This window comes from Passer montanus, unplaced genomic scaffold (genome assembly GCF_014805655.1).
Source record: "Passer montanus isolate IOZ18808 unplaced genomic scaffold, ASM1480565v1 scaffold9, whole genome shotgun sequence".
Lineage (NCBI taxonomy): Eukaryota > Metazoa > Chordata > Aves > Passeriformes > Passeridae > Passer > Passer montanus.
The window spans coordinates 3583600-3610981 of NW_024374367.1; the positions used below are offsets into that span (position 1 = coordinate 3583600).

General features: G+C 37.5%; 1 protein-coding gene across 12 annotated transcripts in view; it reads left to right on the forward strand.

Moving 5' to 3' along the window:
* The window catches only part of CACNA1D (calcium voltage-gated channel subunit alpha1 D), a 172279-nt gene that overhangs the window by 116176 nt on the left and 28721 nt on the right, over positions 1 to 27382 (forward strand). For 6 of the 12 annotated variants that reach the window (XM_039734212.1, XM_039734202.1, XM_039734205.1 and 3 more), the window contains 16 exons: positions 3245 to 3351; positions 4429 to 4516; positions 4990 to 5097; positions 5266 to 5318; positions 5557 to 5703; positions 6378 to 6579; positions 7704 to 7862; positions 8529 to 8639; positions 14055 to 14138; positions 14469 to 14552; positions 22728 to 22766; positions 23189 to 23317; positions 24031 to 24096; positions 24411 to 24502; positions 25754 to 25913; positions 27159 to 27286. In XM_039734212.1, coding sequence (XP_039590146.1) covers positions 3245 to 3351; positions 4429 to 4516; positions 4990 to 5097; positions 5266 to 5318; positions 5557 to 5703; positions 6378 to 6579; positions 7704 to 7862; positions 8529 to 8639; positions 14055 to 14138; positions 14469 to 14552; positions 22728 to 22766; positions 23189 to 23317; positions 24031 to 24096; positions 24411 to 24502; positions 25754 to 25913; positions 27159 to 27286 — 1757 coding nt within the window. The remainder of the gene's footprint in view (positions 1 to 3244; positions 3352 to 4428; positions 4517 to 4989; positions 5098 to 5265; positions 5319 to 5556; positions 5704 to 6377; positions 6580 to 7703; positions 7863 to 8528; positions 8640 to 14054; positions 14139 to 14468; positions 14553 to 22727; positions 22767 to 23188; positions 23318 to 24030; positions 24097 to 24410; positions 24503 to 25753; positions 25914 to 27158; positions 27287 to 27382) is intronic. The other 6 variants (XM_039734206.1, XM_039734208.1, XM_039734209.1 and 3 more) reach the window with 4 other exon arrangements.

The window sequence follows — 27382 nt, forward strand, 5'->3', positions numbered from 1 at the left end:
TATAGAATTGATTATTCTTATTTGTAGCACACTAAAATAAATATCCAGGGGTTTTGCTGCTAGAGAAAGGCCAGACTAAAGGAGAGAACAGAACACTGAAAAGAGCTGTAGCATTAAATCAGACTAGCTCCCAACTCTGAATTCAAGAAGCCATAAAAATATTTTACCATTGTATTTGTGGCAGAAGAGAGCCAGTAAACTTCCACATGCTCTGAGCAGCAGGCTCTCCAGCTGCTGCAGTTCCATTTGTGTTTCTCTAGGAGGCAGAGGAATTATAAAGGGCATGATAAAGAAGTATAACTGGATGTGTTAAGAAAAGCAACATTCCTGCAAACTGCAAGAGATTTTGGCACTGAGCAATTTATGAGTTATCCAAGGGAAGCAGGAAACTCTGGAGCTTGGGTTGCTGGAATCTGGAATTGTGAAGATTACAAGGAAACAAGAAGCTACATCACAACCAAAAATGTTGATGCTTCTGATTCTGGTTTCTCCAGGAATCTCTGTAGTGCACTCACACATAAAGGAAAATAAACTGTAGCACACAGATGTGCTGGACAGTCAGGAGCTGACACAGACACCGTGCCTGCTTTGCTAACACATCTGAGACTTTGCTTTGCTTGCTTGTGCCTGGGGCCCTCCATGTCCTCTGCTGTGCTTCCCACAGTGTCCCAGCTGTGCAGGAGAGTGCTCTGCAAGGAGAAAATTCAAAGCTAGACCCGCAGAAAATATAGTATTCCTTAATTTCCAGGCAAAAAAATATATGAATCTGAAATTAGGATAAGCAGAGGCAGCATTATCACCTGTAGTGAAGAAACTTGTGCAAAAGCAAGCATTAAACCAGAATAACTCTCAGCATGTAAGAAGTCTCCCTGTGCTCTTACTGCTCTCAAACAAGGATTTCCACATTGTACAGTGTTGAGGGTATGAATGAGGATGTGAATAACAGAAAAGCTGCAACATCACTTGAAATCATTTGAGAATTCTCCCTGCATGACACTGAAATTCAGTTTATGATGCTGTTTGGACAACTTGGGAAAAGTGAAAACATCTGAGCAAAGGTCAGGTTAGGGATCTGTGCTTTCTTAACTTCCCCTACTGTGCTGATCCCACACCATTAAACTTACTAGAGAGTTGTAGCAAATTCTTCCACTGGGATTTGTGGTGATTGAAATATGAGTCTCAATGTGAAGCTGGGGAGATATGTACCTCACCTGCACTTAAATGTCAGTTATTCACCTAATTTTTGTAGGAGTTGTTACACGAAACTCTGTGTGCTGCTCTTATCATATACAATGTAAATGGGTAGTTGTAGATAGATGTTAGTTTGATATTCAGGGTTGTTTTTGTGCTCAACTCCCACTGATTTTAATGAGTTTAGATGTACTCTGTACAGCTGTAAGCAATTTAATGGAAATTTTATAGTGTAACTTTACTGTATTTCTCATGCCATGGCATAGGTTAAAGCTTTAGCATTTTTACTTTTCTATCTTTTGAGAATATTTAGTATTTTGACCACCAAAAAGAGGGCTTAACAACAGAATAAGGAGATTAATTAATTTTTGCTTCCCAAAAAAATACACCTTTCCTTTGCAGAGGTCCAGCCTTTGCTGGTGGTGGTGGTTTGCCATGCAGAAGGCCTGGAAATGTCTGCACACTGAGCAGGGATGCAGTGCACTGGGATGCCCCTTGCCTGTAGCTCTGCTCTAATTTGGGAACTGTCCTGAAAGCTGTAGTAACCTGCTGTGAGGGGAACTGAAATAAAATCTCTTCCCTACTCCTCCAGGAACAGAATAGAGGAAAAAGGGATTAAAATGCACAGTCAGTATGGGATGTTCTCTAGTGGCATCAAATTTTCTTACCTGTGGAAAACAAGGAATAGCTCAGTTTTCAGGCTCTGTAGGAGGATCTTCAGGCTGAAGAAATTAGGATCATGTGACTGAGCTGACCAGGAGGTATTTTTCAGAGGTATCCTTGTTTTTGTTATGAGTTTTTAGTTTCAGTGTTTCAGACTTAATCCATAAGTATAAGAAGACTTATGCAATATTCTCAGCTGGTGAGTCTGTGCATCCAATGGTTTAATTGGACTCCTCTGTGCATTTTTTTAACTGGTACTTACAGTTGTGGTAGGAAGTCTAATTCATGGATTTAGGAGTCAAATGCAGCTTTGTGATACCCAAAACCATCTGCCCAAGTGCCTGCTGCAGCCATAATTAATGGAGCCTCTGTCACTGGCTCGTAATGAAACCTGCAAATGATGCACACAAGATCCACTCTGTAAGCTTTTTTTCATTTAAATATAGGGACATAAAACAAAAAACAAACAAACAAACAAACTATAAGAAGACTTATGCAATATTCTCAGCTGGTGAGTCTGTGCATCCAATGGTTTAATTGGACTCCTCTGTGCATTTTTTTAACTGGTACTTACAGTTGTGGTAGGAAGTCTAATTCATGGATTTAGGAGTCAAATGCAGCTTTGTGATACCCAAAACCATCTGCCCAAGTGCCTGCTGCAGCCATAATTAATGGAGCCTCTGTCACTGGCTCGTAATGAAACCTGCAAATGATGCACACAAGATCCACTCTGTAAGCTTTTTCTCATTTAAATATAGGGACATAAAAAAAAAATAAATAGAGAATGTCCAAAAGAAAGAGCAATGTTTGATATTCCCAACAGAACAGCAAAATTCAGGGACCTCTGATAACACAGAATACAAACCATCTTTTGGTTTTTAGGTTATTCCAAGATAGCCACTCCTGTCTGCCATAAGCCAGAGCTAAACAGCCTTAGGACAGCCTTGTCCTGCTTCTGAGCTCTCAGGTGTTTGCAGTACATTTTCAGCTCCTTCAGTTCTTAAGATAGTATGAATAATTAGGAGTCAGAATTTGGACCATACAGTTTAGTAAACATGGAAATCTCAAATGTTTTTTTGTAGCAATTTTTCTAACAAAGGCCAAATTAATTCAGGGTAATCAGCTCAGCCTCATCTGTTCTTACACAAATTAAACATTTGTTGACATCAGAAACAATTAGCATATTTGTTGATGTTGCTAGAGCAGAATTTTTCTGATTTGAATGAATGATTTAATATATGTAGAGGGATTGTTTTATATCTCAAAGGATTTTAGAAAGTGAGATAGTATTATATGCATTCACACTCCAGGCAAGTGTCTTGTAAACAGCCTAAATGCGAATTTGAATAAATTGAAATATAGACTAAGTGTGTAACAATTCTATTTTTAGATGACAGCTTTTGGAGCATTCCTTCATAAAGGGTCCTTCTGCAGGAATTATTTTAATTTGCTGGATTTGCTGGTTGTGGGCGTTTCTCTGGTATCATTTGGGATTCAGTAAGTACTACACTTACAATGTGAATGGTTTATTTTTGCTCTGGGGTTTCACACTGAAATCAGTGTTCCAGCTCCTTTTGTTCCCCCACGGTGTGTGGGTGTGCAGTGCCAGTGCTCAGGGATGGGCTGGCTTTTCATGGGGAGTGTTGTAATTCATTACTAATATGGGTTGGAAACAAATTACTACTTCCCACAATTACCAGGAGAGCAAGGAGGAGCCCCATGACATTGGTATTGGTACAGCAGGGATTTCCTGGGGTTGCAGGAGGTTTAAATCCCTTCTCTTGAGCCATTGTCACACCTGTAATCTGATTTTATGGGCTTGGTCTTTCAGTGTTGACCTTTAAGGATATGGAACTAGACTGTTTGAGGGGGGAGAAGTTGTACCGTACTCAGGACAGAAAGTGGTAGTGGAGAGGATTTTTTAAAATTTTGTTTGGTCAGACTAAACAGTAAAAGAACCTAAATGTACTTCTTGATTCATTGGGGGTTTTTCCATATTAAAAATAATCTGTGAAAGCCTTAGTGACTCAAAGGGAGCAGGGCAGGGTGTCAGGCAGCTGCTCCCCACTCTGAACCCTGCTGGTACCAGACCTCCTACTGCACAAACTTTCAATTTCAGAGGGTGTTCCTTAAAACACTCTGCACTCTTATTTCTTCAAAATGCAGTCCTAGCACTTAAACACAGAGAATCAAAGGCATTTGAGATCTTTTGATCTCAGGTTAGTTGGAAATTGAAGGATTCATTGGTTTACAGGGTTTATACTGTGTCTTCAAAAGAGCTTGTCAACACTGGAAAATACTGTGGGGAATATTTTGCTCCATTGTGGTCTTAGACGAGCTTCTAAGCTATTAATTCCAAATTTGCTCCAGAAATCAAAATTATTCTTATGTTATTTATGAGACAGAGACTATCTTCTAATAATAAAGAACCCCTTGTATACATATCTTGAGAGTTCTAGCTGGAGGGCTTTATTTTCAAATTTCCCATTTCAGAAATTTGCAAGGATATTGTTATTCTGTAATGCAATCAGTTACCTTAACAGTAACAGTATGATTTTTTTTTTTTCCTTCTAGATCAAGTGCTTTCTCAGTTGTGAAGATTCTCAGAGTTTTAAGAGTCTTGAGGCCTCTAAGGGCAATAAACAGAGCAAAAGGACTTAAGGTGTTTATTTTTATTTTTTAAGTTATATTTCTGGTGGCCTGATCCTCCAGTCCTGCCTCAGGTTAAAAATTCTTGCTCAAGAGAAATTGTCTGCAGAAGTCCACAGAACAAGAAATCACTTATTGATTCTCAAACATGTCTGGTGTTAGCCAGCCCAGGCTCTGCCCACAGTTACTGCAGTTTGTGTGTGGAGGAGCTGCCACTGAGAGCAGATTTGGGCTGCAATGAGCCAATCTGTCAGTGCATTTCAGTTGTTTATCCATAGTGCCTATGTAATTTCTAGTCAGTTGATTTTGATGGGTCTGTGTCAACAGACTTACAGACAAATTTAGAAAACAAGTCAAATTACAGTGTTAGGTATAATGCTGGCAACAGAAAAATAGTAATTTTAAAAAAGAATGCAGAAATTACTTTTATGATATATAGTTTGTGATAAATTTGCATTGAAGCCTATTTTTTTTCTTCTTTTCCAGCACGTTGTTCAATGTGTCTTTGTGGCTATTAGAACTATTGGTAATATCATGATTGTTACAACTCTGCTGCAATTCATGTTTGCTTGTATTGGGGTGCAGCTGTTTAAGGTAAGACACTCTCAGAACTTACAGTCCATCAAGAAAAGAAAAGCTGAATTGAATTCTTGATGCTTTGCTGCTGGGACTGGGCTGGTCCCATCTTGAACCAATCGTAGCATAAAAGCATTTATTTTGCATATTCTGCATTTTGTCATTGCTTTTTGTTTTTATGTGTAGGGAAAATTCTACAAGTGCACTGATGAGGCCAAACAGAACCCCGAGGAATGCCGGTGAGGAGATCTTTGGTCTAAGAATGTTCCTCATTTTGTTCTGAATAACAAACTGTGCATGGGCAGGCATTGTGCATGGGTCAGGTTGTTTAGGGTTGTGTCAATTGCAATTGCCATCTTAATCCCACCAGAAAACACAGGAAATAAACTAATCCTGAGGAGGCAATGTAAGAAACTTTGAGTAGAGCATTGAGTCATCCAGTTCAGCATTTCACTAATGGCAGTTTCTTTCCCACAGAGGGATTTACATCGTTTATAAGGACGGAGATGTCGATAGTCCCATGGTCAAAGAGAGAGTCTGGCAAAACAGTGATTTCAACTTTGATAATGTCCTGTCTGCTATGATGGCCCTTTTCACAGTCTCCACCTTTGAAGGCTGGCCAGCGTGAGTGTTTGCACAGCGCTGTTTCCAGAGTTTCATTTTCCAGAACAATTTACTAGCATTTACCAGACATTTTTGGGCAGTAAAGCAGTTTTAAGTGGTGGTGTAAAAAGGGAGGAAATAAAGAAACTTATTATCCTGAATCTGGGCACTTATCCCATATTTCAGGAAAAATAATAAAAGATGAACTTTTTAATATTGTTTGATTCCCAGTCTTGCTACATTTGCTATAAGGATCTTCTCCTCAGCTCTAATGGAAGTAACAATTCTAGATGCCTATCCACCAATGGCCCTTAAATAAGGCTCATTGGAAGGTTTTAGGCCTTCAAGTAAACCTTTTACTAAAAAATGAGACAGCAGTACACTCATAGAAAAATCTAGAAAGTGCTAACTGCCACTCACTATTTCCCTAAATGAGAAAATTTTATTTGGGGAAATAAATAAATTAATTAAAAATGTAAAAGTTGGGTCATTAACTTAATGCTTTCAGACAAAAAAGAATATAACAAAGTGTGCTGTGATTCTTCTGGTTTCTGTATTCTTGCAAGCACTATCAGAAAATATAAGAAGATATCAGTGAACATCAGACCATTTCTGAAACCTACCCTCTGAGTCTGCATGTTTTGCTATTTTCTCATTTTAATGGTAATAAAGATAAAATTTTGGTTTTTTTTCAGGCTGCTATACAAAGCTATTGATTCAAATGGCGAGAATGTAGGACCTGTATACAACTATAGAGTGGAGATCTCCATCTTCTTCATCATCTATATCATCATTATTGCTTTCTTTATGATGAACATATTTGTTGGTTTTGTGATTGTTACATTCCAAGAACAGGGAGAACAAGAGTACAAGAACTGTGAGCTGGACAAAAATCAGGTTAAAATAAATAATGAATTCTTAAGTTTTGAAAGTAGCCTTTTTTGTTTATGCATGAAGAGCTTCCTTTCTGCTTTGGGGCAGAAGAGGGCACCAAACACATAGCTCAGTATTTATTAAATTTTTTGCTATCTGGGTATTTATTTAACTGGGTGTTCAGGTTGTTGTACCTTTCTGTGAGCCCAACCCATCAGTGTTTGTGTTATGAAAGGTCTCCACTAAGCTTATGGGCTTACTAGCATCTTGCTTTTTTGGTGTCCCATTAATAAGAATACAGCCAGGTTATCCTGAGGCAGAGATAGGTTTTACGCTAAGAACTGGAAAATAATTTTGTGTTCCAAATAATCTGAAAGTGTCCAAAGTTCAAGTTTTGAAAATGTTCCACTTATCAGTCCCATTTATTTAGAAATTCGCTGTGGCTATTCAGGTTAAAATTACAAAAATCTCTCCCCATTTACTGTTTAATCCTTTGACTGAGAAACTCATAAGTGAAATTTTTTTGGATATTTTTGGCTGATTTAATTTAAAGAAAACCAAGCATGAGATTGTAGCAAGGATTCTTTCTGCAGCATGAGCCCTGTTAGTCAGGCCCTGTAAGAAATCATTCAGAGACAAGTAGCCCTGAAGATTTTAGGCACTGATAGATTATGAGATGAATCCATGATGTTCCTACATATGTGATTTTTCTTGGCAATTTAACTGAGTTATTAGAAGTAACACCTCCTCAGTATTTATTTTGCTAGGTTTTTATGCTAGGCAGGCCCATTGGTGGTTGACAAGGGAGTAAAGACAAAACATGGTTTAGAGATGGCGTAATAGTCCTGCTATGTACTGTATCCATACATACTATAATTTATTAGTGTATAAAGGCAAAACCCTCCAGAGTTTCCATGAACATTATTTGATTTTTGCATGTGGATATGGTTAGATACAGTTATAAATAATCGAGTAAGGATTGGTGAGCTCCTTCTCCACTTTATTAATACTTAATAATAAAAGGTCCTACATCAAGTAGACAGACAGGTTTTGAGAGTTACATTTAAGAGTTTTCACTTAATGATTGTATTCCCAGTTGATGATCTGCTGGGTTATGTCTGACAGTTGTTGCTGTGTTTGCCTTTCAGCGGCAGTGTGTAGAGTACGCCCTGAAGGCACGTCCTCTCCGCAGATATATTCCAAAAAATCCTTACCAGTACAAGTTCTGGTATGTGGTGAATTCTACTGGATTTGAATACATCATGTTTGTCCTCATCATGCTGAACACCCTTTGCTTGGCTATGCAGGTAGGAAAAGCAGGAACTCTCTTGAAGCTGTTGACATAAATTGAGGGGAAAGATATGGGTGCTATAATGACTTTAAATGATGGCAACCTGTATTTTTTTATGAAGTAGAATTTTAGAGAAAACACTTCTGATCACAATACTTTTCTGTGACATGTTCTAGTTGTCTCTTTCTTTCCCTAATATTTCAGATTTTGTTAAGGAAAAGCATTGTTTGAATTCAGTTTACAAAATAATTCTGCTTTTTTCAGTATAGTTGCATACACTGTCCTCTTAAAAATATGCCTCCTACACACTGTGTTATTTTGTGACTACCATACTTCAGGCTTTCTAAGCAGGTGTGACACAAGCCGGTGTAATTTTAAAACCTTGCATATAAAACGTGGGAAAATGTTGTTATCTAATACTCCTCTTTTGAGGGAACAAGTTTCTCTCTGGAGATTCCCTTAGGATGTTGAGGAATGACATTTTTGTTCTGCTCATTGCCTAAACAGGATAGATTTAAACAGTTCCGTGCTTGACCAGGGATACTCAGCTGATCTTCACAAATTTTTAGAAAATGTTTTCCTAAGCTGCATTTTTTGTCAACTTTGTCAACTTAGGCTGCCTTGCTCTCACTTCACACTTTGAAGCCTTCATCATTGTAAGTGTTTTATTTTCCATTCACAGCACTATGGACAGTCTAAGCTATTTAATGATGCCATGGACATTATGAATATGGTTTTCACAGGAGTGTTCACTGTTGAAATGGTTTTGAAACTGATTGCATTCAAACCCAAGGTAAGTTTAAGATATGCTTTAATTAGGTCATCACCAAAGGAATTAAGTATGATGAATTTCACACTTGTTGTATATTATTCAAAGAACAAAAAGAACCAACGTTTCCCACCTTTATCTATCAGAGAAATTATAATAGAAATGTAACACCAGGAAATGAAATGCAGATATCAGAAAAGAGTCTAACGAAGTGGTTGATGAGATCTGGAATGTTTTGAGGTAATAAAAATGTCCCTTTCTAAATCACATAAATAATTTCCTGTTAGAAGCATTACCACATCTCCTGTTCTGGGTACTACATTCATTACTTGACACTAATTTAATCTCCAGTAAAGACCTATATCCAGTATAATTTCCCATTCTACAATGCAAAATAATTTCTTTGCTTTATAAAATACAGCCAAGTATTACAAACATACACATAAATAATTTACATATGCAATAGCCTTTTTAGATTTTTATGTTCTTAGTTATATATACATAATATTTGGTAGAAGGCCCCACACTGTGTGGTTGATTCCTTGTTTTAAAGGGACACTGTCAATATGAATGATGCAGGCACATTTTCAAAAGTAGATTTGCAAGAGAAACTGGTAACTATAATTGAAAAAAAGATAAAACTATCCTGTGGCAGCTAATGCAGCCTTTTTGTTCAGTTCCCGTAATGCATTTATGAAATGCAGAAGTTAATGATGAACAAACAGACTAAATTTGTTTTTAATACAATGAAATTAATGTTTATTCTGGGCTATGTAAATGAGTAAAACGTGTTCACTTGCTGACACTTGGAATTTAAAAAAACCTGATGAGCCTTTTGAGGTTTACTGCTCTCACCATCCAAGGCTGGTACTTTTTCTTTCCCATTGCCCTTCTTTCTAAGCAGCCAGGATATGTGCCCAGGGGCTGGCAGAGCTGTGCCCCGTGCTGGTGTGAAGCAGCCCTGGCTCTGTGCAGCCCCATCCCTGCTCTGAGCTGGGCAGTTCTGTGCTCCCAGCACAGGCAGCAGCAGCTGGACAGCAGCTTTTCAGACTTTCAAAACTATTTATTCAGCTTGTATTCAGTACTGAGCTTAGCCATACAGCCTGAGCTACTTGGTTGAAAGCCAGCTTTATTTGCCTGCAGAAGTGAGGGGATGATCCATCTCTTGAGATCTGGTGTTGAGATGTGAACTGTGGAGTTCGGGGTGAATGTTTACCCGCTCTCCCGTGGTCTCGCTCTGCACTGTCCAGTCCATTGTACATTTCTAATGAATTTATTTGTATTTTTGTGTCAGCTCTCTTATTTGAATGCTAAGGGTTTCACATTAAAAATAGCACAATATGAGACCCCAGAGGAGGCAGTCAGCTGTGTGGACCACAGTGTCATGAGTATGCTGGTTGTGTTTCCTGATCTGTATTTCCTGTTCTATATCCTTGTTTTGCACAGAGGACTTTGCTGCATTTTATCATCTGCTTTTTGAAAGAAGATTGTGAATCCTTGTATGGTTCTCCATGCACTTGTGACTGTAGTCAGAAATAGCAGCTAATGCCAAACACAGTGGTCTGATCATGAGTGTACAAATCACAGTGCTCCATTTGTACTGTGGGCTTCCTACTTGTTAGCAAATGCAATGTGTTAAAACTGGTCTCTAAGACTCTGTACAATTTGAGCTTTAATTCTGTTTCAACATGCTTTCTATCTGACTGGATGCTTTCACTGTGAGACATCCCTGGATCTGAACCCTGAGAGTTTGAAGGGCAGACTGCCAGTGGAAGGGTCTCCTTTCCTGAATTTTGGTCCCCCATAGGTGCAGAACACCTTAAACTTTTTAATTAGCAGGACAAAGTTTAAAGACCATGATGATAATCAGACTTTTGGAAGAGACTAATGAGCAGGAAGGAAATAAAGCTTATTTAAGGTTGTTCCTGTTATTCTTTGGAGATTGTGACCTTTTAAATTATCAGACGCTCTTTAACAAAACCTATTGGAAACATATATTACATAGTTCATTAATAATCAAAAATCAGATAGCAGCCTTAAGCAGAATTTTAATGTCTTTAATCTAAATTTCAAAATAGATGCATGTTTAAAACAACAATTCATTGCTTTAACTCATATTAAAGTTTAATAATAGTAGGAACAATCTGAACCCAAATTTAATGCTTTGCTTTAGGGTCCATGAGGAAAGATTGATAAATTTCTTCTATGTCTGTGTCACTGGTGGGTGGGTCTCTTAGGCTAGTCAGAGACAGAATAAAGTTTTATTTATTAATTTTGTGCCTTTAAAAGTTATTTCAAAGATCTTCAAAGCATCAAATAAAAACTCCATTTAACTCTGTAAAAGTAAGAATAGGTAAAAACCTGTTAGTTTTTATCTTATCTGCTTGACAGTGTCCCCTTAATATGCAGACAAAAGTCCTGTGGAAAAGGTGATCTTTTGGTTTTGCTGGTCATATAAACTTAAGGCTACTATAAATTATTGATGCTCTTCTTATGATATTGTGTTATGTAAAACCAAGGCACTGCAGACTGCCTTGCAGTTCTGAAACACATAAAACCTGGAGAAGTGCTATAGTAAAGGTGAGGCTGAGTGTCTGGCACACTTGACTGGGAGATTGGATCACACAAGGCTTTGCAGAATGAGGCCCTAAATTTTCCAAGAGAGCACTAAAAGAACTAAAATATTTATGTGGTAGATATATGGAAACATATTTTGTTGCTAATTCTCTATGCCTACCTATTCCCCAGGATTTGTGATTTTGTCCTTTGGCATTTTTCAATGAACAAATTTTTCATAATATAAGCTAAAAGAACAGGTCTTTTTTGTCACATTTGCTAAAATCTATTACTCAGCATGGTTCAGTGCCGTTCAAAACAAAATACAGCAATGGAATCAAAAATAATCCATCACATATACCGTATGTACAGCCTCCTGGTAGCCAGTTGTTGCTTAAACTTGTAATGATTTTCCATGTCGTTTTACATCAGATTTTTGTAAGAAAAAAGGAAAGATGGCTAGTAAGTGAATTGATCTTGGGTCCTTGCAGTGGTGAAAACAACTTATTTGCATGATGTTTATTTGCTGTGACTTGTCCATTCCTCCCTTTTCCAAAACCATCTTTATTTTCTCTTAGTTTTTTGTTTATTTGTATGCTTTTGCTTTACATATTAGTTTGAACAATATTTGTCTATACTGATGGAAAAGGTTTCATAAAATAAAGAAATAAATGTGTAAATTATTTTAGCTGTAAAGTGTTTTAGCTGTATTGAATCAAAACGTGATTTTTTTATTTCAGTGCTTCATCTTGTAGCATGTCTAGTAAAGTAACTTTTTCTATAGCTGAAGTTATCCTTTATTTGGAGGACCTCTTTTGGCTTCCATTGTAGAGGAAGATGAATAGTACAGCTCAGGATCGTGCTGATTATGTGTTTGCTGTTTGCCAATAGTCTCTTATTTTGTATATATGGATAAAAATATTGCTATTCTAAAATCAAGGCAGATATTTAGAAATAAGGAATGTGAATGATCAGGAAGAACACGGTGAGAGCAGCTCCCTTTCTTTGGCTGGCAGCTGCTAATCTCATTAGGATTATAAATTTCGGTATTGTTGGGGTGCTTCAGTGTGATTTTTAGTAAAGCTTTGGGAAAGGCTTGTTCCCATGAGCAGGAAGAGTAAGGAAGGAGCAGCAGGGAATTGTGCAAGAGCTCTTTGGAGTGGAGGCATTTCTTCAGGAGGCCAAATCCAAGAGCACTGGCTTTTGCCCCGAAACTGGAATTGAATGTTGATCCCAAAGAACCAGAGAAGTGCAAAGGGCTGTAGAGGTAACAGTACTCTGATATATTTTCCTCTTTCAGCCCCTTCCTTAGACAAAGGAATGGTGGTAGCAATTTGTGTTTTAAAAGAGTAGCATTAGAAACATAATGAGCCTTTCCTTATCCTGCTTCCTCTCCAAGAGTGTGGAGCTGTTGTCTACTATAGCAGCTCTCTCATAGTCTCCAAGAGGAAATTTCCATTCAAAATAAGCCTTTCTTCAATTATTAATGTACTCAGGTGCATTACTTTAAACTGTGAAATTAACAGTTTAAAATCTTAAGAAAAATATCAGTCCAATTCTAAAATCGGTTTTGGAACCGATTTTTCTTTTGTGCTAACAACTCATGTAATAACTTAAACTACTCAGCTAAAACATTACCTTAGAGCAAACAGTGTAATAAAAAGAGTAACTAGATATAAGGTTACATTAGCACGTTTGTAATTTTAAACTTCTTGCTAAATGTATTATTTTAGAGCTTCAATAGTGGCTGAAAAGTTAGTGTTTAAAATTAATTACCAAGAAATGTACGTGTACAAAATATACATTCCAGTCTTTCTCATGTAATGCACTTTCCTTAGTCAAGGTAGACTGATACTTCAATGTATCTGAATGAGGTAAAGGGCAAGTTCAGTAAAATTTTTTGCAGTTTTGGATTTCTATAATAACTAGGAAAAAGCCACATATTGCAGAAACCTCTCGTCTCCATATTTATCTTAACTATTGTAATAGGTCTTGATTTCTTCCACACTGGAACCTACCTGGAGGTTTCTTCTGAAGTACCTCTTTGCTCAAATATGGCCACAGTCAGTTAATTGCATTAGAGACCTTTATAACCCTTTGCAGCCATCTCCCAGGAACACACATGTGGGGAATATATTTAAAGGCATAAAACATCAGAAGGGTGATGAAGCAATTGATGAAAATGAGTTTTCAGATGCTGGATTGGCTGCACCAACCAAAAGCATTAAGAAATTATTCAGGTTGCTGTGGTTCACTGGCTTCACTGGCTACAGAATCACCCTCTGACTGCAAATGTGGGATGAGTTCCTATATTAGACCTAGTTTATGAATAGAAGATTAAGTCAGTTCTCTAATCTTTATGCACAGTTTCACAGTAATAACTGTGCATGTTTAGCCAGTGATGAGATGTGACCCTTTGAATATTTTTACCAACTTAGATAAGACTATCACAAAATCCTTGATGATAAGGAGGTTTCAATTGGCTTGGACTTGCAGATATATAATGAAAGGGGACTTGTTGTCCTCATTAGGGTATATATGTTAGAATTTTTCAGCCTTACTAGAAGCCCAAAATCAATTTTGGATGATGGCTTGCTTGCCAACATCGTGCTTATCTGGTGGTGTGTTCTGCATGTGTAGAGTGTGTGTGTGTCTGTGTGTGTGTCTGTACATGTATATATATAACTATATATATACACACACATGCACATTTATGTTGCTTTTCCTTCAGTAGGCAATATTGTTTGGTTTTGTTTTGTTTTCTCATTAGACCACAGGTTTTGTTTAACTAATTTCTGTTTATGCAAAACTAAACAGAAGTATGCAAATATTTGACATTTCATGTGTAATCACAAACGTTTGCACCCTGCCTGCTCTGTTCAGGGCTATTTTAGTGATGCCTGGAATACGTTTGACTCCCTCATCGTTATTGGCAGCATAGTAGACGTCGTTCTCAGTGAAGCTGATGTGAGTATATCCCAGCTTACTTTCCCCAGTCCCTACTTCTCTTTCTCTGTCTCCCCACTATTTCCATCATCTGGACAAGTCACAGATTTTGATCTGATGTTTCTAAAGTTTTGAGTACAGACCAGTCATAGGTCAATTATGTTGATATGGGAAATAAATAGCCTTTTTTTTCTACCAATCTTTTTTAGCTATGAAAGGGAAAGTTTAGATTGTATAGTGGTACATCAGAGAAGCCTAGAGTGTTTCTGTGTTATAACACTGTCCTTTTCTTCTCTTTTTCTGTTTGTGTTTTTCTCTTGCTCTCTTTCTGCTGAATGCTTGTCCTAACAGCACTATTTCACTGATGCATGGAACACTTTTGATGCCTTAATTGTTGTTGGTAGCGTCGTTGATATTGCTATAACAGAAGTTAATGTAAGTAGCAACTGTTCATGCACTAAAAAGTAATTGCTGTCATCAAGAATACAGAAAATGTAAACTTAATCCCAAAAAAGTCCTTTTTTATAAACGTATGTTTAAGCCTGGAATCAAAGACCAAAGATGTTTGTACAAGCTGCTGTTATTTATTTATATACTTATATAGTTGCACAGAGCACAATGAGACAATAAAATTTGTTTTTATATATATGCACAGAAAATATTTAAAAAAAAGGATTTAAGCTTATGTAACTACCTTTCTTGAAGCCCCTTGCTTTTTGTACGTAACTTGACCAAGATAATCCAAGATTCTGTAAGTTTTTAGTGCCTTGGTTTAACAAATGATTACTTTTTCTGTGAGAGGTTTGGGTTTGGAGGCCATTCATATCTCATGAGGTTGCAGAAGAAGGCCACATAGAAAGTCAGGCTTTCCATGCTGTGGAAAATAGAACGTTTCTTTTTTCCCAGTCCTTTTTCCTTTCATATCCTGCAGTAAGTGCTTGGAAGTTTGAATTACTCTTAAATACTTGGAGAACTCCATCATTTACTAGAATTTTGTCAGATGGCCATTGCACATAATAGGTTTGGGCAACAGATTCACCTTGGAGTTGCTTCCTGGTCTTGTGATAAACTATGAGAATCTCATGACTGACTGACTTTTTGCAAAGAAAATGGAGGAGTGATGAGAGAACATGGGAGCAGGGGAACTTTATCCTGATCTTTAGATTTCAGACTGATTTTTCTCAGTTCTTTGGGGGTAGATCTTTCTGTGAACTGAAGGAACTTGAGCTGACAGGGAGGGTCAGTCAGCCCAGAACTGCAGTGTCCCTTGGAGATTTTTCTTTAAGCATAATTATTCTTCATGGAGTCCACTTGTAAAAGCTGCCTCTGATTTATTTTGATTGGGTTTTTTTCCCCTGTTTTGTTTACTTTATTTCCCCAGAGAAGTTTTGCATTTAGACTCACAGCTCAAGTATTTGTAATTTACCCACGATTTCCATTCATAATAGTACTGGTGTAGGTGAGCACAGTATTTGAGGAGAATAAAAAGTAAAAAGAATAGCTTTCCCTCATAACTGCAAAAGGTATTTGATTGTGAAGAGGTTGAGGGGTAGCTCAGAGGTGCTTCCATGACCAAAGCTGTGTTCAGCAGTGTATGGGCTGTGTTCATTGGGCAGCATTCCTTGTAACTCTAACTGAGCTGTCAGCTGTGAAGAGCACTGGGATTCAGCAATTCTCACAGCTGTCTTGAAAATATTCTGGAGACTAAGTAATGATGTCCAAGATAAGTACACACCACAGTCAACAACCAGCACTGCCATTTCTTAGTTTTCGTGTTATTCTCACAAGAGAAAAAATGCTCATCTTCGATTTCTTTTACTTTTGCACAGCAGACTCTCTGTGTACTAAGCTTTGTCTGTTTCTGGTCTTGCCACTTTTCTGTGCTTTGTTTGTGCAAGTCAAGAATGTATTATAGTTTCTATATATTTCTAGCCTTGATTTCCCATTTTCAACATGAAACATTTAATGTTGCAGAGTGTCCAGGGAAATTTCTTAGATTTTTATTTTTATTGTTTTGATTCTACTGAGCTATTCCTACTTGAGTAGTTTAGTGTAAATTTCTGTCATCCAAATCCAGTATTTCAGAATCTTTTTCTCAGTATTTTTCCAGCATTCTGAATTGTGCCATTCCACCTGTACTTGTTATCTAAGGCTGGCAGTGATCCTGGGAAAGCTACATCACTGCTGGGATGCTAACAAGACTTAGTTTTCAATGGGATTTCAAGCATGATTGAAACAGCACTGTGAAAATTCCCAGTATAGAAACTCCTTAAGCTGAGGAAGCTCAGCCTTGTCTGAGCAGGGTAAATCACCAGCACTGACAGAAAATCAGATCTTGTCACAGTTCTAATGGCAGGGGCAGAACCATCTAGATTGAGCAGTGCAAGGCAGACATGGGTGTGAATATTTCACGTCCTCAGTGAGAGCTCAGCATTGCTGGGGGATCACAGATGGGATTGCCCTGTGCTGTGGAAACAGCTCAGCATCATCCTGACAGTGCACCTGGGGAGGTTTAGATCCTGTGCAAAGGCCAGTGAGCCCTTCCAGCCCATAAGAAGTTTGCATCTGACCCAGTTTTTACAGGAGAAAGGATTGGACTGTCTAGGTATACACTGCCTCAATTTCACTTTTAAATACTGGAAAATAAATGTAATCTCTTTTATTTTGTTAATTTTTTTAACCTTTTATAAGAATATATATGCTTCCCTGAGGCTGATTCTTCTGATCCAGTAACCTCCCATTCTCATATAATCTGGGAAATTACTATGGTTTGAATATTTTTGGTGCCTGTGGAATTCAGTCTTTAATGTATTAAGCAATTTACAGGATTGCTCAGCATTCCCAAAGCCGGGATCACTGACCAACTCAAGAAATTAATCACCTCAGAGCAACATATATTTTGGAAATAAAATATTATCTGTGATTATCTTTTTAATTTTCATTTAATATCCCTTCCTTCATCCTCCTTCTTTTATGAACCTAATTGGTTTTCATGTTCATTTTATTTTTAGAAATTATTAGAGGCAAGTATATATAAGTAAATATACATGTGGTATAGCAATAAAAAAATTAAAATCACTACTAAAACCTATATAATTACTTCTGTGTTCTGTGGCCTTTTGTTTTCAGAAACTTTCACATGTCATGCAAGATCTTGTGTGGTCATAGAAATGGTTATTTTTCAATTACATATGCAGAGTAATGATTGGCAGGCACAAAGTGTGGTCAGTCCAGTCTGGGAGAGGGATGTATAAAAGTTATGATAATGAGAGAGAATTAAATTGGAAATAAAATCTGAATGAATAAGTTGTTAAAAGGAAATAACATACAAGTTTGAATTTCGCCTGACTGCATAAAAATGATCTTATTTGTCAGCTCAGATGCCATTTGGATGACCAACACTGAATGACTTAGAAGCATGATCACATTGTTGCAGTAGTGTTTGTGAAAGTTTTAATTCACATTTTTAAAGTTTCTTTTGCCGTTCGTGTGCTGCCAAAATGTTGAGAAAATAATGAAGAGTTGCCTTTCTTCATCTTTTATATAAATTATTAATGCCATCTTTATAGGACTGATTTTATTCTTGACATTAAAAAACCCTTCAGGTTTTTTGCTGAAATAGGACTTAAAGGAACAGCATTTATGTCTTCCTCCTGAGCCCCTCAGGAAAACCCACCTGTCTTGAATCTTGATCTTGTGCTTGTGTGGAGGAGTGGAGTAAAACCCCATGTCTGCCTCCTGTAAGAGATTCAGGATTCAGCTTTGAACAAGAGCAGTCCAATTTTGTTTGAGTGCCACTTTTGCACCCCTATCATGTGTTAGAACTTGGGTGTTGGTGCTAGTAATTTCTAGCTTTGGATACTGTTGATATATTTTGTAAATTTTGCAAGCATTTCTCTTTAGGTTTAAGGGTAGCTCAGAAAAATATGTTCTCATACAGCTTTGCTTTCATTAGTGTGAAGTGTTAATGCAATATCAAACCTCTGCAGTGTTGTAATATCTAATTTGGAGCTAGAAATATTTTTTATTAGTTATCATATAATAACATTCATTGTGACTTTAGAACTCAAATATACATTTTACAGGGGAAGAAGCATTTATAAAAATATTTTCAGGGGTTTCTCACATTGACTCAAAATTTTAATTAATTGATGTCTATGGGCATTTGGTTCATATTGAACAGGGAATATAGAGAGCACAGATAAGGCCACAAAGAAAATTTCTTGCTCACTTCTGAATTGCAGTAACTATTCTCTGAACAAATTGTGTGTGTTTTTGCACATGGACTCACAGCACACATTTCTGGAGATATTTTGGCAACCTGAATGTTTTGCTATGAGTGCTATTTTCATCACATGTGTTTGTCATTCAGACTCTTCCTTCTTTAGTTATGTTGATGAGGACATAGTCATCATGTGTCATTTGTTCTGACATACGCTTGGACCCTTTGGCACAATATGTAAAAAAGAAGCTTTTGACCAGCACCATTTACTAACATCACTGGTTTTCACCATGTTTATTTTTTTTTGTTTAAGCACAGAGTTTGCTTCCAAGGCATGATCCAATCTGTTTCACACTCTTCACAGTTTGACACTGAAGTTCTTTTTAGTCAGGATGTTTATTTTTAACATTTGTTGCAAACATTTGTGTAACAAGGAGTTCCTGTTCAAGAAATGTGCTAAATTTTTCATAAGCAGCATTAGTACTTGACCAAAATTGGTAGCAGGTTGCAAACATTTTCATCAGTGAGTCAGAAATTTAGGTTGATCATTGGTTATAGTTTTTTGAGGATTGGGATTGTCTGAGGAAGAAAACTGTTGTGTTGCACTTCAATTAAGTAAAAAAGAAAAATCATATATCACTGCCTATTTGAAGTATTTAAGGATTGGCTCAAAATTAGATGGCTGTGGAGTGCTTTGCTGACCTGGGCTCTGAGTGTGGCTGGCCCATGCCTGACAGAACAGGCAGAGCCATGAGGGAGTGTCTGTGCTCCTTCCCCTCACTGCAGGGTGTCTGTCAGCCAAGCAGGGAAAGCAGAAACTGTCATTTATTCCAGCTGTGACCATTGCCACACTTGTAGCAGACAGAAGCACACCTGCCATCTTAGAAATCACAGTCCCAGTTTTTGGGGGACAAAAGAATCCTAGTAATGACCAGCAAGTCCCAAAGAGTTTGGGACCAAGCAGCATTGGAATGATTGGTGGAAAATGAGGGGAAAGAGGAGGCTGGAGGTAGATTGTCTGACCACAGGTAATTTTATTTACCTTCTTGTCAGCAGATACCATCCCTCTGCTCAGCCTGTCCCCCTCAGTCCCTAGTCTCTTCTAATGCTTCCCTACATGTACAAAACCAAAATGTGCCACCCTTTTACGTGTGTGTGTGCACGAGATGTCACTGGTGCTGCAAATCAGGCTGTGTGCTTGGGGACTGTCTGGTTTTCCCTTATCTGTGGGAAGCAGACACTGTTTTTGTCAGTCTGTCTGCTACTGTTGCTGAAGATTGTCTTATCTTTATCTCAGTTTCCCAGATCTGAGCATTGCTTCATGCTGGATGGACACACGTAACCATTAACTAACTTTGTCTCCCAGATGAGCATTTCCTTTATAAATAAGTATGAATAATGTTATTTTTTATTCTTTTTTTGGTGACACACTACACTAGCTGCATTAAAATTGCTATTAGTAAAATAAACTAAGGTGCTGTATTATCAGAGGTAAATGACAGAGAGGGTAAAAAATTAGATGCACCCTATAATGTCAAACCCAAAACACTTGTCCAGTGGTGAATACTTTAAGCTTCAGCAGGAAAAACTTCTCTTGTATCAGGAGCTCATGCTCTTACTTTGTTTCTAGATTTATCTTCCCTTTGGCATTATTGTACAATTTGCTTTTTGTGAACAGAGAGTTTTTATTTTTCATCACTGGCCTGCACTTTCCAGTGTCCATAATTTGTAATCCCCTGGATACGACATCCCAACACTCCCCAGCAGCATCAGATCAGCCATCAGAACCAGGCAATTAGGATTTGTTAGTCCAAAGAAGCTGAAGAAGAGGGATTTGTGAGGAGGGTGTGCATTGGGCAGTCCTGGGCATATTCCACTGTGCAAACACAAATCCCTTCAGTGACCTCCTGACAAAAAATAAAGTGAGGAATTATTATTCCAGAGCAACTCCAGCAGAACTGATCACATGGTTTGGCTAATCTGACCTCTGCATTTTTAAAAGTGAGAATTAAGGAATTACTAAGAGGCTATGTGTAGAAAACATCGTTTTTACTGACTTTTCCTTTTGAGATTTTTTTTTGTCATAACCAATTCATAATGCAAACTCATTAATTTTGCATTTGGAAAAGTGATTAATAAAATATGAAGGACCAAATTATCCTTTTTCTGGTGTTATCTATCTCATTATATATTGCCATCCTAATACTGATGCTAACTTATTTGGGGTCCCATCCTGCTCCCATAAAACACAGAGGGAAAAATTCCCAAATGCCAACTCTGAAATTTTATTTCATTTTTTTTGGTGTCAGTTTGTGATGATACTGTAATTTAATCTGATCTCTATCTGTCAAATACGATGTTCAGTTTTTGATCTTGCAAAATACCAAAGCAAATTAAGTAATTTGCTCACTATTTCAGAGAGTATCAAGCTCAACCTGAGTCAGTCACAAGAGATTAATATGACATTTCAGGCTTCATCTGCAGAAGGTGTAATTAAACCCTTTTTCTTTAAAGCTTCAGATGAAAATGATTTTTTTTCCTGTGCTAAAAAGTCAGCAGCAGTGTGGGTTTGTGTGCACTGGTGCAGGTTTGGGATTCATTTAGGTAGGCAGCTTTGCAAGGTTGCTTCCATGATCTGTGATATTTTGACATTTATGGTGTTTGTGATAATGAAGTTTTCCTTGATTATATTTTGATGATTTTATTTCAAATTGTTGAAATATACAGAGAATTTGTAATGAAGCAGTTGTCTTCCCTTAGCAGCAGATTTTCCATCTATTTTATATGAGTTCCTAGAAAGTTTAGATGTTACAGCCAGTTTTACAAATACTCTGCTTGTTTAATAAGGAGATCTGGGGTTTTGTTAATTTAATGCATAAATTTAGTAATAATCCTTTATACAGTTAAAATTGCTTTGTTTCAGAATATATTGATATCCTGGCAGTAATGCATCCATATATAAATTGCACATAGTTGAGCAAACCATTATTTTTACCTTATTTTCCCCTAGTGATGACTTGATAGTAAAGAAAAAAGTAATAAAGAACACAATTAGTATTTTAATAATGATCCGATTTTTAAAAAGTACTATCTCTTGTTGCTTTTCTTTACCATAATAAGTTTGCATAATATATTTTCAACAGAATCAGGGCCTTTCTTTTCCCTTCCTTCTCCTCAAGTTTTATCTAGAGTAGCAGCAGCCTGTGAGATTTGAGTAGGTGAAGTGTGGCACTGAGTGTGGCTGGAGCAGCTCTGGGGTGGCACTGTGCTCATTGCTGCTCTGAGTGACAGGAATTGTTGAAAGGTGCCTCTTTAAGAGGAGGATATTTTAGGCAAGAGGGTAAGACTCATCGCTGGGATCTAACATCCAGAATCCCGTTTTTTCTAGTGCTATAAATGTTTTTAAACACACTCCAATTTTGGAAGAAGCTGCTGCGAGTTTGTCGTTGCACAAGCAAGCACAGAACGTTGGTCCTTTAAGCTTTGCTGCCTGCTCTGCAAAGTGTGTGACCATTCAGGCTCCCAGGAAAGCTTCTTCAAAAGCAGACAGAGAGAATAAAAGGAGAAAAGTGAGCTGTTCCTGACAGCACGCAGAGTCTGGCTCTGTGAACAAGGACTTGGGTGCCTCTCTGCTCCCTGTAGCTCCTGAGGGCTGCACAGATCTGTTCCAAAAGGATCAATCAAATCCTGATCCCTTTCTCCATGCTTGATCCTGTTCCCTCAGCTCAGGTGTGGGGAGAGAGTTCAAGAGCTGCCTCCCATGCCTGGGGCAGGCTCAGCCCCCAGGATGTGGGGCTAGGAATGTTTTTGTGTCCCTTTGTCCTTGTTGGGCACTGCAACACCCAGAGCTCATCACTGAGTCACCTCCCGTGAATTCACCTTGCTGTAAGGGAGCTCCTGGTGTGGTATCAAACACAATTACCTCACTCTGGTTAGATTCCAGTGATGGAGTCATTAATCTTCAAAAAGAGCAGATCTTGAAAGGCTAGTTTGGCTCCAAAGCATTGTTCCTGAGTTTTAGGTGGGCTTCCTGCTATGATTTCATACAACCTGTGCAAATTGATGGCTAACTTTTTTTGGCCTACATAGGAGCAAATTTTTTATTATATGCTTACTTTCCATTGAATCTTTTAAACATGTTTTATACCAGCAGTTTTTATTATGAGTCCACAACAGTTTGTTCATGTTTTAGCATGAGTTAGCCAACATGAACAGATAATACGATGGTTTAATAAGGGAATTAATGTTTTGTTCAGGACTTATATTGAGTTGAAAGGTGTTAATTTTCATTGAGAAATTTAAAAATGTTCTTAATTTTGCTTATGGTTAAGCTAACTTTTAAAATATTTTATTTGATTTTAATATTTAATGTTCTTAATTTCTTAAAGCCAAAGCCAACTGAAACAGTCACAACTGATGAGTCTGGGGTAAGATCAGTAAAGTGACCCCAGTGGTTTTACCTATACCTATACTTGAGTTTATTCTTTTTATAATGTCTTTTTTCCACCAAGTTTTTCTGTATTTTTCATTCCTGTCTGACTGCAAAGGTGTTATGCAGTGGTTTGCATTCATTGTCAGTGTTCTATTGGAGTCTATTACAAACAAACCCAATATGATCCTATTAACAAACCAGAAAACTTGGAAATGCATGTGGTGTGTGAAGCATTTCTACAGGTCCTGTGTTTTCAGCATGTAATTTTTCCTTTCATATCATGGTTATCAAGGTGAACAGGCTCTCGAGATACATTTCCAAATCTTACCTCTTCCACCTTTGCATTTTATGTTGTTTTTCTGGAAGTGTTGCATGTTTGAGTTTGTATTTGGTTTGACTTCTCCTGATGCTCTTCAGAACTCTGAGGACAGCGCTCGGATCTCCATCACTTTTTTCCGTCTCTTCCGTGTGATGAGGTTGGTGAAGCTGCTGAGCAGAGGAGAAGGAATCAGAACATTACTCTGGACATTTATCAAGTCATTTCAGGTTAGCACAAGTTATTTAAATTTGCTTTATAATTACAGCTATTTATACACCAAATTTTATGAAGAAATACCCTGTAGAATGCAAAATATGTTTTAAAGTTAATATTATCAATAATGACATATTTAAATATATTTGCATATCAATGCCAAAATTATTTTCACCAATTATTTCTGGGAGTCTGAGGATCATTCTTTGTCATTTAATATTAGCTGTTACTGTGAGGTTTCAATAGTACTTCTGGAAAAATATTTGGCATATTTAAAATAGGTTTGACATACATAGGTCTCATGCTTCCATACATTTTTATTAGATGACTGGAAAAGAAGAATTTAACACATAAATTAAACCAATTTCATAAGTGAAATAGATACTTGAATCACTGCTCCTGGAAATGGATGAATGTGAAGTTAATGGAACTCTGTATAGAAAAAAGTATCTTTGTGTTGTCAGAATCAGTAATGAAAGTGAAATTAAAAACGCAAAAGATGATCCTTCCCTCTGGATTGCTGGCAGAAGTAATTTAAAATACAGTGACGCTGGTATACATTGCATGCAGCAAAGTATTAAGAGTGACAGGTAATAACATTTTAAACACTTGCACAGGAAGAAAAACCTTGGAAAAGTCTGTGTTGAACAGAGAAATTACTTTTGCAAATTGAAATAGAAATGATGGTGTGAGATTATTAAAAGACAATGCACCTGTCCCTTTCTAGGCTCTGCCTTACGTTGCCCTTCTGATAGCCATGCTGTTCTTCATCTATGCTGTCATTGGAATGCAGGTAAATAGAGATTTTAGCATTAAACAATAGTACAGATCTATCTGAGACTTGTTTCTTAAGTTGCTTATTGAAATATTCCTTTGATAGTGGTGCTATGTATAAGGCAGAGCTTTCAGAGAATTTTCTTGGTGTGCTGCTTTTTTTTTCCTTGTGTTATATTTACTGCACTTATATACATAATGAAAAATTTGAAGTGTAATAAAAGGTGTTTTTGTGGCATTTCATACATCCTGAAGGAAGTTTAGATTGTAAGGCCTACAGCCTCTGACAGCACAGGTCACTGGAATGTGAGTCAAAATTCTGGTTTATTGTAGGTGTTTGGAAAAGTGGCCATGAGGGACAACAATCAAATAAACAGAAACAACAATTTTCAGACTTTCCCCCAAGCTGTGCTTCTTCTCTTCAGGTGAGCAAACCTTAACTTTCACTCAATACATCCCATTTCACTGATCTATGAAAAATGTGCAAAATGTGCTTGCAAGTGAGAATCAGCTCAGCTCAACAAGCACCTCCTGTTTGTGGCTGTGTGCTGAGTGTCCTTTGGCATAGAGGGATCAAGGAGGTGATACAGAGCTGAACTCCTCACAGCTCCTGGGAAACTCCTCCTTTGGGCAGCATTCAGGCAGAGCCCAAACCTACAGCCCAGACATCAACCTCCCTGAGCATGGGGAAAGCTGCAGACACTCTGCCCTTACTGGTGGCAACTTTAGAAGTGCAACTTGTGTGATGACTTGAAGAAATTAAAAATTATTGCAAACATAAAGAAATAAACTGTTTGCATTTGCTGAAGGGGGTGTAACTTGCAGAAGGGAAATTCCAGATGAGCCACAGGAGAAGCTTCCTGATGGTGAAGGCAGCTAAATCTTCATGGTGGTGGGAGGGGATTAGGGGATTTCCATGACTGGAGAATTTAAAAAGAAGGCAAACATTTGCCAGGAGTGTTTCAAAATGTCCTGGAGCAAGGAGAGAATGACATGGGACAGGGATGCCTCTAAATGTGACAGCCTTGAGCTGTCTCTTGCCTGAGAGTCTGTAATTAATCTCCTGTGCATTGTTACTCACCTGGCTGGAAAAACTGGCAGGACATTCCTGGCACCAGAGGCATCACCCACTGAGTTCTAAACCACTTTATGCCTTTGACACCAGGAAATGAACACAGCTAAAGATGTCATAATTATGTAATTGTCATTTAAAAATTTGAAATTGTGGTACTGCACACAGGCTTTATGCAAATGTGAAAAAAAGGCAATAGCAGAAATTAGAGAGGCATTTCTTCCAACACAGGGGAAAATTCATCTTTTACAAATATGTACTTAGAAATTTTATGACTGATTTTCATACACAACACTGCTTTTGTACACAGTCACTCCACTGCAATAAGTATTTAACTTGTAAATCACAGTTTGAGGTTACAGTTTTTACATTCAAGCCTTAGTACATTACTCTACCTTTTAAAATGTGTCTGCAATGTCAGATTATGCTTGTCAGTTCTAAAACTTGCTCTACACTTTTCTTTAATTAGTTTCTTCTCTGAAATGTTCATAGTCTGTCTTCACATTTGTGCTTGTATACAAAGTGTACAGAATGTAACAAATGAATTCATTTTGAATCCATCTTGATCAAATAATGCTGCATTTATCTTTGTGGTGTTATGAAGGTGTGCAACTGGAGAAGCCTGGCAGGAAATCATGCTGGCATGTTTGCCTGGAAAGCGCTGTGATCCTGAATCCGATTATAATCCTGGGGAAGAATACACATGTGGAAGCAATTTTGCCATCATTTATTTTATCAGTTTTTACATGCTCTGTGCATTTTTGGTGAGTTTAGCTTGTGCTTGTTAACAGCAATGAGCTTTGACATTTTGGGTTTCTTCTGAATGAAGAGTGTTGAGAGAATGACTGAAAATCCCACATCCAAAATAATCTGGCAAGGTTATGTTTTTCCATACAGAGCCTTAAATCCTATCTTTTCTACCAATTTTTTACAGTGAGAATGGTGAAACACTGGCACAGGTTCCCCAGAAGGGTGATAGATGATCCCCATCCCTGGGAATATCCAAAGTTAGGTTGGACAGAGCCCTGAGCAGCCTGATCCAGTTGAAACTGTCCTTGCTTATTGCAGGGAATTGGTGTGGATGACCTTTAGAGGTCCTTATCAACCCAAACTATTCCATGATTCTAAATCCCCATGGGTGAGGCTTTCTTCTGACTGCACACATGTGCAGGGTGGTTGGCTGCATGTTTGAAAGCAGAGTTAGCAGTCTTTTCATAGCTGCTATTTCATGCATTTCTCATTATTCATTAACAATGGAACAGCAATTCCCCTGACTGAGCAGTAATGCTGTTTGTTTTGTTTAAACTTAGCAGAATTTGGATTTGCATCTCTACAAGTGTCCTCATGCAATTCCCCTGACTGAGCAGTAATGCTCAGTTTGTTTAAACTTAGCAGAATTTGGATTTGCATCTCTACAAGTGTCCTCATATGTGGCACATAAGAAGTGAACAATAACCTTTCACCCTAATCTGTGGCGGAAATGGATTATTTGCTGTGAAATAATCATTGAAATATGTTTTTCCTCATTGCAGGTGTCTGGTATAAGCTGATTGATTTGTTCTATTCACAGTAATTGTTTCCTTGCAAAAGGAGAGGCGTCCAACAAAATTCTGTGAACTGATGTAAACATATGTTCTGTTGCTCTGTGCCACTTTCTCTGTTAATGAATTGTCACGAAATTGAATCCTATTCCTGAGATATACACTGTGTCATAATGTGCATATTGGATCCATTCTTCAGTTTGACATAGTGGGATCTGGTAAATTGAGGAAGAGAAACAAAACTGTGTTGTAGCCTATGTCAAAAAATTGAGTACTCTAAAATACCATGTTCTTCTTAAGTCATTATTTGATAGACTTCCATTTAGTTAAATGCAAATATTTTCAGTGACATTTGGTGATATTTGCCAAAAACTATTGATTTACTTGAGTTCTTAAGCCACTACATAATAAATTGTTAAAAATTCAAAAAAATCAAGGAAAACTGTTCTTAATTTTTTTTTTTTTTAGATTATAAACTTATTTGTGGCTGTCATTATGGATAATTTTGATTATTTGACACGTGACTGGTCTATTCTGGGCCCCCATCATCTGGATGAATTCAAAAGAATATGGTCAGAATATGACCCTGAAGCAAAGTAAGTTAGATCATTTCTCTGATGTTATTTATTTGGCAAAAAGAAGCAGAGCAGGGTGTATATTTTGGGAGTGGATGTTTGTTCACTGGTGTGTGT